The sequence below is a fragment of the Bufo bufo genome, chromosome 3 (assembly GCF_905171765.1).
Source record: "Bufo bufo chromosome 3, aBufBuf1.1, whole genome shotgun sequence".
Taxonomy (NCBI): domain Eukaryota; kingdom Metazoa; phylum Chordata; class Amphibia; order Anura; family Bufonidae; genus Bufo; species Bufo bufo.
Window position 1 is genome coordinate 44,267,614 of NC_053391.1, and position 18,207 is coordinate 44,285,820.

General features: G+C 43.0%; 1 protein-coding gene across 1 annotated transcript in view; it reads left to right on the forward strand.

Annotated features, from left to right (window-relative positions):
• Positions 1–2,816: 2,816 nt before the first annotated feature.
• The window catches only part of IFNAR2 (interferon alpha and beta receptor subunit 2), a gene marked incomplete at its 5' end in the record, with an annotated part of 168,523 nt that continues 153,132 nt past the window's right edge, over positions 2,817–18,207 (forward strand). Inside the window, 5 exons of the mRNA XM_040422092.1 lie at positions 2,817–2,953; positions 8,781–8,953; positions 11,698–11,873; positions 12,691–12,853; positions 13,324–13,457. Coding sequence (XP_040278026.1) covers positions 2,817–2,953; positions 8,781–8,953; positions 11,698–11,873; positions 12,691–12,853; positions 13,324–13,457 — 783 coding nt within the window. The remainder of the gene's footprint in view (positions 2,954–8,780; positions 8,954–11,697; positions 11,874–12,690; positions 12,854–13,323; positions 13,458–18,207) is intronic.

The following is an 18,207-nucleotide window of genomic DNA, read 5'->3' on the forward strand; positions in this document are numbered from 1 at the left end:
AGTACTATCCTTGTTCGTAATGCGGACATGTTCTATTTTTTTGCGGAACAGAAATACGGACATACGGAAACGGAATGCACATGGAGTAACTTCCGTTTTTTTTGCGTACCCGTTGAAATGAATTGTGCCGTATACGGTCTTGAAAAAAAAGCGGAACGGACACAGAATATACGTTCGTCTGCATGATCCCAGCGCTAACCACTAAGCCACCCGTGCTCGTGATATCCATCTCAGTTTGAGATAGAATTAACCCCTTTCCATCACGGAAGGTAAATGTACATTAGGGGCAGCTGTTGTTTACTTAACCATGTCTGACAGTCATCATAATGTACGTTTCCATCATGACAATCATGCAGCTACCGCCAGCACGTGCACAGGTTCGGCAGTAGGAGCGTTCCGGTGAAACACCGCCCTTCTCTTACCACAACTACCAGATCAGGGAAAATTCTGATCCCCCGCTATTCAGAGGTACAATATGTCTCCACACCAAATTATGGGGGCATCTTCAACATGGGGTAGGGTTGATCCCTTTTAACCCCTTCACCGCCAGCGCCGTAATAGTATGGCGCTGGCCGGGTCTTTAAAGATGGCACCCGCTCCTGAGCGCTGCGGGCGCCGTGGCCGCCTGCTTCTTATAGCAGACGCCTGCGGCTCATGTCCGCAACCGGCAGTAATGCCGGTCGCGGACATTTAACCCCTCCGATGCCGTGTTCAATCCGATGCCGTGTTCAACGCGCGCTTTCGGTGGTGCTCTGGCTTCCCCTGTGTGGCGATCGGAGGAGCCGGAGCGTGTGTGCAGCAGCCCCTGTCTTTGTGAATGACAGGAGGCTGATGCATAGTATTTCCTATGGAGCCCTTGCCTGTGATAGGGCTCCATGAGAAATGCTAGTGCATTGGAGTCTATGATAATAGCAATCAGATGATTGCATGTTATAGTTCCCTATAGGAACTATAAAAAAAGTGTATGAAAAAATTTAAAAATAATAATAAAAAAATTTAAATTCAAATCACCCCTCTTTTCCCAAAATAAAAGAACTATAAAAATTAAAACATAAATACACATCATGGGTGTCGCGATGTGCGAAAACGCCCATAGTATAAAAATATATTCCCCATACGGCAAACAGCAAAGCGGAAAAAAGCATACAAATGGCCGATTCTCCGTTTTTGGTCGCTTTATTTTCTACAAAGAAATAACTAAAAAGTGATCAATAAGTCATACACACAGAATGGTATCAATGAAAAGTTCAGATCGCCCCGCAAAAAATGAGCCCTCCACACAGCTCCGTGCACATAATTACAAAAAAGTTATGGGGGTCAAAATATGGTGACCAAAAACTAAAACAGATTTTTTTTTTTCCCACTTCTTTTAATTTTTTTTTATCAAAACACAAGAAAAACTATACATATGTAGTATCGCCGGATTCGTACTGACCTGTAGAATAAAAGTAACTGGTCAGTTTTATCGAACGTCGTAAATAAAAAAACGTAAAATTGTGGTGGAATAGCTTTTTTTTTTTTTTTTTTTTTTTTTTTTCTTGCAACTTCACCCCATTTAGATATTTTGTTTTTCCTGCTTCCCACCACATCATATGCAATATTAAATGGTGGCGTTGGAAAGTACAACTTGTCTCGCAAAAAACAAGCCCTCATATGGCTATTTCTGAGATTTTTTTTATTTTTTTTTTTTATTTTTTTTTACTGATGAGCCATCCTTTGGATAGGTCATCCGTGTCTGATCGGTGGGGGTCCAATCCCAGGGACCCCTCGTGATCAGCTGTTTTGAGAAGGAACCAGCGCTCCTGTAAGCGGCTGTGCTTGGTATCTCAGCTTTGCCCCATTCACTTGAATGGGTCTGAGCTACTCCTAGGCCACGTGAACGATTAACGTGACGTCACTGGACTAGGAAAAGCAGAGAGAAGGCCACGGCGCTTACAGGAGAGCCAATGCCTTCTCAAACCACTGATCGGCAGATGTGCCAGTTGTCGGCCCCCACCCGATCACATACTGATGACCTATCCAGAGGATAATATCGGAAAACCTCTTTAAAATGAATTGGTTCTGCCAGGTCTTCCAAAGTGAGGGATGCAGTTTGTAGCCCCTCTCAGTAATAGATTAGGAACAGGCACCTCCTTTAATTTATCTGTGGGTATGAAACCCACCGTGTCAGGGGGCTACAGACTAATCTATGAGGTTTGCCTATAGTTTACTGATAGCAGCTGTGAGGAGTCCGGTCAGTCCCGCTTTAGTTTTTGGAGCCTTTTCACGACTTTTTCACGGTTATGATTTTCCAGTTAAGCAATTTCCTGAAATATTTTGCAAAACGCCTCCGAGCCAAAAGTGCTGATTCAGTTTCCTTGTTATCGTACACCCTTTGTTTTGAACAATCTCAGAATGATTTCCTTCAACATAATAAAACGTTATAATCGCAAATCTCTCAGATCAAACAGGTTTAGGCAGGTACGGGAAGACCCCCCCCAGTAGTGTGTTCACCGGTGAGCCTCATTGCTTGGACTTCAGGGAAAATGAAACAATCAGTGCAGGACAGAGATCTCAGGATCACCACCTTTGACGTGTGACCCCCCCCCCCCCCCCCCCACGATTAGTACCCGCAGGAGTGGGTGCTATGATCCGCCAAATAGGGGGAAAACTTTGTCAGTGCTTATTACAAACTGTAGGAGCTTTGTAGGCCTCATATGGTGCTTTCAGTAGACACCATATGTTCCCTTAGAAGAAAATCTACTGAAATGTCAAACATTTCCACTTGCGGTATGTTATTATTATTATTATTATATATATATTTTATTTATTTTTTCATTTATACAGTTTCTTCTGTTCTTCTACCTCCAACAAACCTTACTATATCCTCTGAAAATTTCAAGCACATCCTGACCTGGGAGGATCCCAACAATGAGTCCACCATCTTCTACCAAGTGAATTATTTACCAATGTTGTAAGTCTGCAGTGAGTTCATCGAATCTGCATATGTGAGATATTACATGTGATAATCCTTACAGATCATTATTTCAGACCCCAACAGAAAACTGAGGGTCCCTGGTTGATGGTATTTTGGTCCACTTTTACACTCCATTCTGTAATAGTTGGTGGGCATGTGGATCGTTGGGTTTTAGATATGAGCATACGAGCAGCAGCGAAAAGACGTCGGGCTAAGGTTAGTGCTTTAGAAGAGAGAATCTGGGAGGAGATTGTCATATATCTTCTATATAAAAGAATCTTTATATAAAAGAGAGGATAAATTTTTTTTTATAAAAATTATATTATCCTTCAGGCGGACATAAACACACCTAAGTTCTTTTTATCAAGTATCTTAATTTGATTTGTGCAAGCAGTGAAACAAAGGGACAATTGTATATGCAAAAATATATAATCGTTTATTATAAAGACAAAGAATATAAAATCAATACAATTGCAAAACAAATTATGAAGTTATAAAATAACACCCAAAATGTACCACACGGTGGTGCTGACACACCCCTATCTCACCAGCACAGTATGATTTAGTGATTTATGACAACCAGTGTCATACTTTTAACAAACCAGACTCATATACCAAGAGAAACTTAGGATCTTCTATTTATCAAACAGACTATAGTAATAAAACACGGATATACAGGAAAATAACTGTTATCCCTTGACTCTGTTTTCCTATGACCAATCAAAAATATATGATATTAATATGATAAAATATTCAGCTCGGCAATCAGACTATGGAAAATAACTTTCCAAGGGTTTTAGTCCTCTTTTCAAATAATGTCAGATCTTCGATTAACAATATGCATCTTTGCTAAGAGAATAATCAGCATTATGGAGGCACCTAACACTATATATTCCTACAGTATGGGAACTCTTGGCTATATACCGAGAGAAATATCTTATTATCACGAGCGGTAAACAAAATATACGTTACCGGGTCAAAGGTAGACAGAGTTCAGATGGGACCAGTTCTGAAGAACTTTCCTAGTAATCCAAAAATAATCCAAGTTTCTTCTGGTAAAGTTATTTTTTTTGATTGGATGGATGGATCTGTGGCCTATGGATCTCCCCTAATGCTCTGTACACGAGTAATTAACCCCCCCCCCCCTTATCTAAGAATCATCCCCTTTTAGATTAGGGATTCCCAATCAGGTAAGGTGGGTGTATTCGCATGCTAATAATACAATGATGTCATGTTAACTCCTAATATGGCATAGAACAATAATGAAATAATATAATATTGTCCATCTGCCTCCAGATGGCACTGTGGTACTGAAGATGAACATCACAACTTTTAAGCATTTAAAACTAAATATCTAATAATACGTTCACATGACCCTTTTGACCTATTAATATACATCATTGAGGAAGGTCTTTTCCTGACACTTTTAATTACCTATATCCTGGACTTGTTGGAGTTGGCTGTCTTAACCTATATTTCAAAAAGATAGGAGGACTTGATGAAAATTTTATATAACGGCTTTTACATTTCACTTATCTACATCCATGAATAACTATTGTTTTGAAATAACATTTACTCTTCTCAGCAATCCAATTAACATAAACTTCAATGTTTCTGTACCTTCTACAATACCTTCTAAATGATAAATACATGGTATAACATCTATATAAATCGATACATTGTTACACATGGATAACACATTATATGGATTATTGGTTAAAATATGTTGTAAACTAAATATACCATACAGAGAGATATACAGTACAGACCAAAAGTTTGGACACACCTTCTCATTCAAAGAGTTTTCTTTATTTTCATGACTATGAAGGCATCAAAACTATGAATTAACACATGTGGAATTATATATATAACAAACAAGTGTGAAACAACTGAAAATATGTCATATTCTAGGTTCTTCCAAGTAGCCACCTTTTGCTTTGATTACTGCTTTGCACACTCTTGGCATTCTCTTGATGAGCTTCAAGTGGTAGTCCCCTGAAATGGTCTTCCAACAGTCTTGAAGGAGTTCACAGAGATGCTTAGCACTTGTTGGCTCTTTTGCCTTCACTCTGCGGTCCAGCTCACCCCAAACCATCTCGATTGGGTTCAGGTCCGGTGACTGTGGAGGCCAGGTCATCTGGCACAGCACCCCATCACTCTCCTTCATGGTCAAATAGCCCTTACTTTCAAAGTTTTCTCAATTTTTTCGGCTGACTGACTGACCTTCATTTCTTAAAGTAATGATGGCTACTCGTTTTTCTTTACTTAGCTGCTTTTTTCTTGCCATAATACCAATTCTAACAGTCTATTCAGTAGGACTATCAGATGTGTATCCACCTGACTTCTCCTTATCGCAACTGATGGTCCCAACCCCATTTATAAGGCAAGACATCCCACTTATTAAACCTGACAGGGAACACCTGTGAAGTGAAAACCATTTCAGGGGACTACCTCTTGAAGCTCATCAAGAGAATGCCAAGAGTGTGCAAAGCAGTAATCAAAGCAAAAGGTGGCTACTTTGAAGAACCTAGAATATGACATACTGTCAGTTGTTTCACACTTGTTTGTTATGTATATAATTCCACATGTGTTAATTCATAGTTTTGATGCCTTCAGTGTGAATCTACAATTTTCATAGTCATGAAAATAAAGAAAACGCTTTGCATGAAAAGGTGTGTCCAAACTTTTGGTCTGTACTGTATAATATAATTATGAATAATATATATATATATATATATATATATATTGAACCTCATACAGCAGGTGTGCCTCAAGGATATGAATTCTTATCATGTCATGGCTTATCCATGAAACAACCTTGTTCCCTTCAGACAGACATGTCTGAGGAGGCTGATATACTCCCCATGGATAAACCCATATCCTTAGCAATAACTTTTTAATACAATGTCCGTTTATGTTCACTATTATTATTAATTTTTTTTTATACAAACTGAACTTGCCATGAACTCATCTTGGCTTCCTCAGCCACATAATAGAACTTTGGTTCAAGCTGATTTCTTCTTAACCAAAATGAATGCTCATTGCCTTTATGTCATTAGATAATATTGTATACGTATGAAAATGCACAACAAGATGGGGACTAGTTTGTTCTGCTTTTAAGGGGATAGAGGTATCACGTATTTTTTTGGTTAAATGGGTTATCCGGGATATGATAATGAAGACCTATCCCCAGATCATTACTATCAAATTGGCGGGGGTCTGAGTCCCAGCACCCCCACTGATCAGCTGTTTTAGCAGGCCACCGTGCTCCCCAAACCTCTGGTGAGCGCATCCGGCTACTGGCAGCTTTCCAAGCACAGCACCATACATTGTATAGTGGTCGCACTTGGTATTGCAGCTCAACCCGATTGACTTGAAAGGGGCGGAGCTGCAGCTAGGCCATGTGACCGATGTACGGTGACATCACTGGCCTAGAAAGAGGCCGCGGCACTTACTGAGCGCCCAGTCTCTTTTTTTAAAAGCTGATCGGGAAGGGGGTTCTGGGAGTCGCACCCCTCCCGATCTGCTATTGATGATCCATCCTGAGGATAGGTCCTTAACCTCAATATCTTTTCCCGGACAACCCCTTTAAGCTATACGCAAAGAGGTATCTTCCAAGAAAGAGCACCATCTCGCTAGCGCCAACTATCGGAAGTGACTCTGACTTTTCAACAAGCCTTGGGATTTGACAGGGGAATATAGCCAGACCAGATATCCACCCATTGTTTTGGAGTGCTTGCTGTCAATGGATGGATATCTGGCCTGGATCTTGACTCATAGGGAGCCACTTCCAAGATGGTTCTCTTTCCTTTGGAGATACCTCTTTACATATTCTTTTCCCATGAAGCATTGCCGATATGCATACTCTCCTCCATGGGGCTGTACTCACCGCTCCCTGGTCTGTAAATGCAGCGCTCTCCTTCACTGACGGGAAGGAATGCTTCCTTTCAGAGAATTATTTGCTCCATCGAGCTGTGTAATCTGGCCTTGGTTGGTTGATCACCACGTACATAATGCTTCTATGATGATTATGATAATAAGTGGAGCTTGGCTGAATCTTTATTTTTAACCTGTTGTGGGTTTTTCTATCAGTAGAGCCATTGTTCTCCTTGCACCTGGCAGCCTACTTATTGCATAATGCTAGCGTGCCGTCCCCCTCCTCCGACTCTGAGATAGCCAGGTGAACCGCGATTTCCCCTCATGCTTCTGCAAATCAGATTTTTCAAATGCTTGACTTTTATGTACAGCATGTTCAGTCTAGTCCACAGCGTCCGTAGAATTAGGCTCCATTCACACGACGTCCATTTTAGTACCAGCCGTCCAAACCAAAGTTTGTGGAGCTATTGGGGGGGTATTTTATACTAGGGGAACATTGTGGGGGCCATATCTACACTGGGGCTACTGTGGGGGACATTATAGATATTGAGGGCACTGCATGGGTTGGGATGCAAAAAAGAAATCTATTTAACAGATGCAAAATGGACATCAAAAACGGACAAATTCCGCCGCCTAATCTGACCTGCGGTGTAGATTTCTGCTGCGGATATCTACCGTGGATTTTATCCATTGCAATGCAGAGGGAAATGGCAGCAGCAGATCATGAGCAAAATCTAGGAAATTTCCTCAGCGGACCTTTAGGCGTGGTCGTACTCTAATCGTACCATATGACAGCAAGCAGAGATTTTAATTGATAGAGAAGGTAGATTGAAAAACTGCACACGTTGTCATCATAGAATCAAATATTTTCTGAAAATGTAACGTCCACCAATCTACAACCCCGTTCCTTATGATGTCTTGTAGTTTTGAGGGGTTGTCCAGGATTTTGATATCGATGACCTATCCTCTGGACAGGCTATCAATATCGGAGCGGCGGTGTGACACCCTGCACCCCCTCCCATCTGCTGTTTTGTTGTAGCTCAGGTGTCAGAAGTAAACATCTGATCGGTGGTCGTGCCAGGAGTCTGACCCCCACAATCTGTCCTGAGGAAAGACCATCAATATCAGAATCCTGGACAACCTCTTGCATCGCCATATTTTGTGGTGCATATAAAAGGGGTATGCTCCCACAGGGCGGACACAAGGCGGAGAATCTGCTGCCTTTGTAGTAGCAGCAAAGTGGATGAGATCTTGCAAATCTTTACGTGCTGCATAAAAAATCCATGCGAAAATAGAGCTGCAGATTTGAAATCCACGAAAATGTCCATTTAGGTTGCGGATTTGTATTTCGGATATCGCAGTTTGGGTGAAATCCAATAAAATTTGCCACAAAATCCACCACAAATCTGCATGTAACTCATGGAATATGTACCCTAAATCATGTGGTAGATGTAAATGGCCCCCGACTCCCATGCAGGGGACACATACAAGCCGTGCAGACAGCTTATACTCTTGTTCCAACAACGCTGGGGAATCTTCTCTGCATTGTGCATTCCCTCTCTTATTCCTCCTGGAAATGTATGAATACATGATGACAACCATGGGGCGCGTCCCCAAACCATCAGCCCTGTGTGGAGAGACAGAGAAGATGAAGCGGAGCTGTACATTTCACAAAGGCATCGATTATTAAATGAGGAAGGGGAAAAAAATGTGGGTGGTTTCAGGTTGTCACTTTTTCCAGCGCCGTTTGGTTTTTCTGTTACTTTTCCATTGCTAGTCATGAAGATTCCGCACGCTACGGCTGTCCTCTTGGGCCAAGCTGTGAAGGTTACATAGTCTTAGGGTTTTACAAAATGAAAAATTTCTAACTGTGCCATTACACTTGAATAATTGAAGGTTATTTACCTGTGTTTTTTTTTTTTTTTTTTTTTTTTTTTTTTTTTTATAGCCAAGCGCCTCCTCGTGTTACCAAACATTGCTCCAATGTCACAACGCGGCGCTGCGACCTGAGCGAGGATCTCGCCGATGTCACCAGCCATTATGACATCACAGTCTTAGGTTTTACAAATGACGAATCTTCAGAACCTTCCAGCCGTGTTCCCTTGACACCAATTGAAGACAGTAAGTGCGTGCAGAGAACGATCCATCCAGCGGCCACTTATAGCCTATAGATACCTGATAAGTCTGGACCTCGCCTCCGACACATCGTCTATCCCCTGACGCCCATCCTCCAGGGGAAATTGAATGGAGAGGTGGATATGCTACATACATAGGGCATCCATGGTGCTCCCCCCTCTCAGAACCCCACAAGGGTTCTCGTGATCTCAATCTACTTATTTAGGGCTCTTTCACACTTGCGTTGTTCTGTTCCGGCATAGAGTTCCGTCGTCGGGGCTCTATGCCGGAAGAATCCTGATCAGGATTATCCCCATGCATTCTGAATATGAATTTGTTCAGGATGTCTTCAGTTCCGGAACGGAACGTTTTTTGGCCGGAGAAAATACCGCAGCATGCTGCGCTTTTTGCTCCGGTCAAAAATCCTGAAGACTTGCCGCAAGGCCGGATCCGGAATTAATGCCCATTGAAAGGCATTAATCTGGATCCGGCCTTAAGCTAAACGTCGTTTCGGCGCATTACCGGATCCGACGTTTAGCTTTTTCTGAATAGTTACCATGGCTGCCGGGACGCTAAAGTCCTGTTTGCCATGGTAAAGTGTAGTGGGGAGTGGGGGAGCAGTACTTACCGTCCGTGCGGCTCCCGGGGCGCTTCAGAGTGACGTCAGGGCGCCCCACGCGCATGGATGACGTGATCGCATGGATCACGTCATCCATGCGCATGGGGCGCTCTGACGTCATTCTGGAGCCGCACGGACTAAGTATACTGCTCCCCCGCTCCCCACTACTACTATGGCAGCCAGGACTTTAATAGCGTCCTGGGTGCCATAGTAACACTAAACGCATTTTGAAGACGGATCCGTCTTCAAATGCTTTCAGTTCACTTGCGGTGTTACGGATCCGGCGGGCACCTCCGGCAAATGGAGTACACGACTGATCCGGACAACGCAAGTGTGAAAGAGGCCTTGGGGCACGTTCCCAGGTGTTGGATTTGATACAGATCCACTTGTCCCAGTGCGTAGGGACAACCTCAGTGGAAATTATACAAGCAGATTTTTAGCGCCACTGCAGAGAATTGGTGCCACTGACTAGCCTTATGCACATCCGTGGCTGTAATCTGAGTGGAAGCCTGTGATTTCTGCCATGGATCTCGCATTGGATGTGCAATACTCAAAGCTGACACCTGGGAAAAGACAGGCCCTTACACATACAGGCTACTCTGAAGGTGTCGGTATCCCAGTTGGGTGCAGTAACGGATGACCACACGTGCACGGTCATTTGTACGGCGAGAATGTAGAACAGTATGCCAAAATTCTGGCTGCCTGCTGACGCCACTAGGGGGAGCTTGCTGCATGAGGATTTGTACGGCTCCCATGGAGATGTATTAATCTGGCAACTGTGTGTACCAATCAGCCATAATATTAGCCCTTAAAAGGGCCTTGCGATATTCCATGTTTTTTTTTTACTTTTACTTTTTTTTTTTTTTTCATGGATATAGCCTTATGAGGGCTTGTTTTTGCGGGACAAGTTGTACTCTCTAATGGCACTATTTAATATTGTAGTGGGAGCTGGAAAAAAACATCCAAATGGGGTGGAATCTGGGGGGGGGGGGATGCAATTTTGCGTTAGGGTAACCCGTATGTGGTAAAATTGACCTGTTACCTTCATTCTACTGGTCAGTCTGATTACAGTTATACCACACTTGTATAGTTTTTCTTAAAAAAATAAAATAAAAAACATTGGAAATTATTCTTCTTATTCCAATTTTTTTTTTATTTTGGGGAAAGGGGGGTGATTTAAACTTTTTTAAAATGTTGTTTTATTTTGTTTTTTTATTGGCAATCATTAGATTGCCGATTGTGTTTGTGATGGGTATATATCACAGACCACACCGTTTACTATATACCAATATGGTGCTGCCACCTGCTGGCCTGTATTGGTATATACCAGTGATTGGTATTGGAACAAGCTTGAGGCTCCGAGCTATCACTAGGATATTATAGCTTTCCCGGTCTTAGCCGGGAAACTGTTACGGGCACAGGAACATACAGCCCCCGCGTCTGCACCGCTCACATTTGTCCATGGCATTTGAGGGGTTAAATGTATGTGATTTAGCCTTATGACTGAAACAGTAGAGGCCTGGGACGGATGTATGGGGTCAGACAGCAGAAACCGGCGGCTATGGCACCCACTGCAAGCGCGAGCGGGCGCAATCTTTGAAGTGCCGACTTCCTCCATACATGCGTGGCAGAGGTCACAAAGGGGTTGAAAATGACTGATTGTCAAGTGTCACGGGCTGGAATATATTAGGCAGCAAATTAAGTCGGTTCTTGAAGTTGATGTGTTGGAAGCAGGGAAAATAAGCATAAGGAAATGGTAGACCATTACCGTACTGTGATGGCTAGACGACTGGGTCAGAGCATCTCCAAAACAGCAGGTCTTTTGAGATGTTACCGGTGTGCAGTGGTTAGTACCAACCAGAACTGGCCAAGGGTGGACAACCGGTGATCTGGTTACAGAGTCATGGCAGCCCAAGGCTCATTGATGCATATAGGAGGGGACGGGGTAAAGGCTAGCCCATCTGGTCTGATCACACAGAAGAGCTGCTATAGAGCAAATTGCTGAAAAAGTAACTCCTGGACTAAGTCTCCAATGTCTTCTTGAATCCATCAATGGGTCAGAGGTGATTAGGCAACATCCTGTTCTCCTGGTGTGACTAATGAAGCCATACCTGTTGTGTTTTATTTTCAGCTGTACTGGGCCCACCGATAGTGGATGTCGTTCCTGGCGACCGCCTCATCAAAGTCTCCATCCAGCTTCCTGCCTCTCATTTATGGAGTGACGAAAACCAGCGCTATGTGAGCCTGATTAGTGACGAGGGCTTTTCAGAGCTGCACTGCCATATTAAGATGGAGCACATGACAGAGGTAAGTAGACTGAGTAATGGTTCACTCGCCGACGTCATCGTTCTGCTTTTTGTTTCTAAGGTTGCTTTTATGTCTTTTTAGACATAAATGTACTTTTGGGGGCTATGAATGTAAGTACATGTGCACTCACTGTCTCCTTTTTTCCATTGTCTATGGGGACAGTCCCTACTTGCTAAAAGGGACCTTTAAGTGTAAGTGAAGTTTTTTCCTGCCACCACAGAGGAAATTAACCCGTTCCTGACATCTACTGTACAAATACGGCAGTTTGCACACACTCAGCAGCTGAGCAGGTGCCTGACGTTTTACACAGCAGATGCCCTACAGTAGCTTCCGTGATCAGAGTCGACTTCTAGTCCGTAGTTACCACGTCAGAGTGGTCATTTAACAGAAGCAGTGACCTGAACAGCCCATCCCCAGCGAGCACATCATGGGAGCTGTTCAGTTGCTATGTAAAGGCTCCCAGGGCTGCCATAGCAAACCTCCTATTAATCCCTGCCTGTGGCAGAGCTTAATAGATGCACAGAGAGTTTACTATAAACTGCAACGATGAATCCATTGCAGTCTGTGGTATAAGCAATCTAATGATCGCACGTTCAAGTGAATATGGCTGCACAGGGGGATGGAGGAGTCTGTATAATGGAGGTCAGGACAGGGCAAGAGATGCTCTTTGTAACCGTTCTCTACTCTGGCCAAGTGATGAGGATTCCTAAACGGGGTGTATGAAAATGCGGTTTATGTATGTATATATACAGTATTATTACAGGTATCACTGCTGCCGGTTTATTATCCAATTACCTTTATATTTTCTCATTCACAGGTCTCATTCTATAAGGAAGATATGCATACAGAGAATTGTACATTTATCCAATCCAACCTGCTACCAAACGCCAACTACTGTCTGTCTGTAAATATAACTTCAAACCTGAGTAAGAAGCCTCCGGTACCGTCCAAACTGAAATGCGTGGTGACAGAATACCACGGTAGGTGGAAATCCTAGATCCAGCATATAGGTAATATCGTATGGTTAGAGCATTGGCTAGGACTCCACAGCGCATGAGATCACAATGTCGCGCTGCTACATTGCAACAAATGAGTCGGTCGTGTTGTGATTTTCATGTTACTGCGACTGTGGAAATCCAAACCTGACCATTTCAGCTAAACCCTTAACATTAGTTGTGAATTTAACGCCACGACTGTGCGATCTTCTATCGAATGTCCACAGGCCAACACGTAGAAATTGCCTTAAAGGGGTATAACAAACTTATACCCCATCCTCATCGGTGGTGGTCGGAGCGCTGGGAGTGTGCACACTGCCGTCCCATTTATTCTGTCGGACTGCCAGAGTACAGCTAGACACAATGATGTTCTGGATGTAGATTTTTATCGTATTTCTGATTTTGCTCAAAAACCTCCCTGTGGACTACAGCATATTGTTTTTTCGTTGTTACAGGGGGCAGTACCGTTCATGTGATCGTGTCGGCGGTGTGCGGAGTTCTGCTCTTCATTGGTTTAGTTTTTTGCTTAATCGGACTGGACTTTGCCGGATATATCTGCAGGGCCAAGACCGCAATCCCAAAAGTTTTGGTACGCATTGTATTTCTTTTGTAGGTTCTGTCTTTTGTTTTAATTTTGTTTTTTTATTATTATTATTTTGTTAGCAATGGTGGAGTGAAATGACATCTGCACAATTTACTACGGCCATAGGGCAAATACCCAGGAAACGGCTAATGTGCTGACACCTGTACATAGACAGCACTATACCAGTCTGATCTAATGGTGCAGTCTTACATGTATAGCCTGTGCCAAGCACCATTCTTAAAGGGTTTTCTGAGATTACTATGACTTAACAGACCTGCTTATGTAGTCTCTTACCTCATGTGCATCTTCCCCATGCTTTTTCTTTCTTCCATTTGGACTATCCTGACTCGTTTTCACCATGTAAACCAATCCCTCTGGTTTTTCTCCTTCCTGTATGTAGCACTTCCTGTTCCTGTGTCCAACCAAACCCATGATGCACTTCTCCTTCCTCTGCCACAGCTCCAGCACCACCCCTAACAACGCCCAGCTCCTCCCACCTAGCTAGTTACATAGACACTCCCCTATCACCGCCCGTAACAACGCCCAGCTATTTTATAGCTCCTCCCCCACATAGGCACTCCCCTATCACTGCACTGCCCATGGACATAACATCACAGGAAATAAGTGGACATGGTCGTGTGACCACAGCCCAGAACGGGAGAGAGGAGCAATAAAGGGGGAAAAAAAACCTATTAACAAATTACAGCTACCTTCATAAATCATTATTTTAAAGGATGTTGAGGCAAACCGAAAAATCCCTTTAAGGCCAAGAGCTGCAGATAAGCTGAAACCCGCCAAACGGTTATGTGCGACCAATACAGCCAATAATCCACCAACACTACAAACCATAGTGATCAGATTGCTTGTCATCCGGTCCTGGGAAAATGCACAGTGGAGGTCATTTATTACGACCTCCTACGGTAGAAACTGGCATAAAAAACATTGCACGCCCGCATTTTGCTACTTTTTGAACGCTGGTGCTTCTACATTGAGGTGCACATGGCTTTTCTGCGCCACACTTGCCACTAAAGAAAGAAAGGGGTCATATTTATTTAGGGTCCATTTACACGTCCGCAAGTGATTTACGGTCAGCATTTTGCGGACCGCACATGGCCAGCACTACGTGGCTGCGAACAAGAATAGGACATGCTCTATCTTTTTTTTTTTTTTTTTTTGCGGGGCCGTGGAATGGAAGTGCGGATGCGGACAGCACATGGTGTGCTGTCCGCATCTTTTGCGGCCCCATTGAAATGAAAATTGCAGAACGGTCGCTAACCCATTCATGCGGACGTGTGAATGGACCCTTATGCCAGTTTCCTGTTGTAAATCATGATTGAAATGTACTCCAGTCAGGGGCTCATGGAAAGACCGCAGGGATGCACCTAATTTATGAGGAGGCCAGCACCTCATGAAAGAAGCTCCTCCTCCAGCAATGACCACAGGTGTGTTTGTAGTCTGTTACCATGGAGATGCATAGCTCTGCATAGGAGCTGTAGAAATAAATTTTTACTCGCGCTTTCTTGAAAGTTGCTTCCCCCCCCCGGTGCGTTGGAGTCAAGAATAAAGATGGTTGTTCAGGCGGACTCGGCCTTGTGTTCACATTGTCTGACAATGTGCTTGTTCTAATTACTAACCACAATACTTCATAGTTCTCGTGTTCGCCGCCATTCCCTGGTCCGTGGCACCGGATCAAAGTGAGACCGCAGTACGGTATGTCAAGGTCGGAAGGAGTGCTCTTCACTTGCGATAACACCAGTGGTCAACAAAAAGGAATTTTTATTGCCAAATAATTACATCTGAATAGAAAAATGGACTTTATAATAGAACACATACATAACATGTGACTTGTCTTGGGGCACTCCATTAGGAGGGTGAGGAAAAATCTGTAGACACAAGTCTTACTTTTTAAAGTGGTATTCCCATCTTAGACAATGAGGGCATATCGCTAGGATATGCCCCCAATGTCTGATAGGTGCAGGTCCTACCTCTGGGACCTGCACCTACAAGGAGAATGGAGCGGAGAAACTTGAGGACGGCGCACTGCGCATGCGCAGCTGCCCTACATTCATTTCTATGGAGCCGCTGAAAATAGCCTAGCGCTGGATCGGCTATTTCCGTCGGCCCCATAGAAATGAATGGGAGCGGTGGCCGCGCATGCGCGGTGCGCTCCCATTCACTTCAATGGGAGAGGCGGGGAGCTGGTGGTGGACGTACCCCGGTAAATCCGGGGTCCTCCAGCCACAACTCTCCCTGGCTCCGTTCTCAGTGGGACCCGCACCTATCAGACAATGGGGGCATATCCTAGCAATATGCCCCCATCGTTTATCAAAAACTTGTGACGTTTTGATAAACTTGCCACAAATTATGTAGACTCAAGAAATAATGACTTCAAAAACCTCCCCCCGTAATAAATCTCCCCGTACATTTTATGCTCCTTATGTCCGTGACTTCATAGACTCTGAAATACTTGTCTTGATTAAAGGGGTTTTCTGAGATCTTCATATTGATGGTCTATCCTCAGGATAGGTCATCCTTATGCCATCAATGGGGGGCCGACTCCCGCACTCCTGCCGACTGAGGAGGCTGCGGCACTACGGTTATTGCTGTGGCCTTCTCGTAGCTCGCCAAGCAGTGCCACCCACCGTATAGTGGCTGTCCTTGGTATGGCAGCTCATCCTAATTCACTTGAATGGGACGGAGCTACGCCTAGGGCATGTGACCAGGCCTCCTCTTCAAACAGCTGATCGGTGGGGGAGCCGGACCCCCATTGATCACAAATTGATAGTCTATCTTGAGGATAGAATTCTCACAGACTACCACCATTAAAACTTAGCCTTTAATGTCATATATTTAAAAAAAAAAAAATAACCCTAAACCACAGAAAAATAATAATAAAGGTTTCAAAAAATCTAAAACACAGATAATATTATGATCAAAGTTGGGGACGTAGATGGGCATGGGTGTTCAATGATTAATATCTGGGGTTCTAGCTCTAGGTCTCACCCTATAATAAACAGACTGCCTACAAACGAAATGACCACCCCGATAGGGGGCGATCCCGTATCAGGAACCTCCTATATACCCTGGGATGGCACCGATAGAGGATCAACTAATAAGAATTGGTATATAGCAAGGTTATTAAAGGAGTAACCAAACGTACCAAAAATAATACAAGGTAATGTACCCAATTCTAAAAGGTAATGTACAAAATTACACCTTCTGACGGGTTATTGTCTGAGCTGTGAAAATACTTCTTTAGATTGGCTCTTTATTTATTAGAATATTATTTACATGTACATCTGTTATGGATGGTTTTTTAAGCACGCAATTAGATAAAGATAAATGGCTCTTGAAAGCAAATGAAATATTTTCAGAGAAGGAACTTTCTTTCTTTTCCAAATACAACTACTCCATCTATTAAAGGGAACCTGTCATCAACTTTATGCTGACCGTTCTGAGGGCAGTATAAAGTACGGACAGAAATGCTGATGTCAGCGGTGTGTCACACATCTGCTACAAGTAAGTGGTTGCCGAGAACCAGCATCATAATCATTTCAGCAGAGGCCTGGAAAAGAGTCCCGGCCACCTGAGAAGAGTCCTGGTTAGTCATGAAGTCCTGCTCTCCGTGCCCACCTCCTGATGACTGACAGTCTTCTACCTAGTTTTCTCCCTTTCTGTCTAGGAGAGAACTGCCAATCATCAGCAGATCGGTGAGAGAGCAGGAGATTAGGAATAACCAGGACTCTTCCCGGGTAGATTTGACTCTTTTCCAGGCCTGGGCTGCAATCATTATGATGCTGGTTTTTGGCAACTACTTACTTTTAGCTGATGTGTGACACACCGCTGAGATCAGCATTTCTGTCACTACTTTATACTGCCCTTAGTACGGTCAGCATCAAGTTGTTTGTGTGCCCAGAAGTAGAATGATTTAGGGTACTTTCACACTAGCGTTTTTCTTGATAAGCTGGCGTTCCAGTATTATCGTTTACAGCAATAATCTATACGTTTTGCCTCTTTGAATATACTTTTTTTGACATATCTGCTGTCTGTCCATTCAACTCTAGTGGAATTATTCTATTTAATTTGCTATGCATCTTTAAGATTTTCTGTAAAGTTGACTTTGTCCCCTGATGAGCCCTTTTATTGAATGGGCGAAACGCGTTGGTACAGGGATACTATAACTGAGATATTCTCTATCTCTGCAAAGTGCCATACTAATTAATGTTTCTATGACCAACTTTGTCTTTTATATAAGGAGTTGATATGTATATGTGTAATATATATATATATATATATATATATATATATATATATAATTATTATTATTTTTTTCATCTTCATCATATACTGTGTTCTCTGAGGTATAGGAATTTTGTACATTACCTTGTATTATTTTTGGTACGTTTGGTAACTCCTTTAATAACCTTGCTATATACCATTTCTTATTAGTTGATCCTCTATCCCTCTATTAGGGCCATCCCAGGGTGTATAGGAGGTTCCTGATACGGGATCGCCCCCTATCGGGCGGTCATTCCGTTTGTAGGCAGTCTGTTTATTATAGGGTGAGACCTAGGGCTAGAACCCCAGATATTAATCATTCAACACCCATGCCTATCTACGTCTCCAACTTTGATCATAATATTATCTGTGTTTTAAATTTTTTTGATATGTTTGTTTATTTAATTTTTTTTCTGTGGATTTTAGGGTTTTATATATTTTTTTTTTCAATATGTGACATTAAAGGCAAATTTTTTTT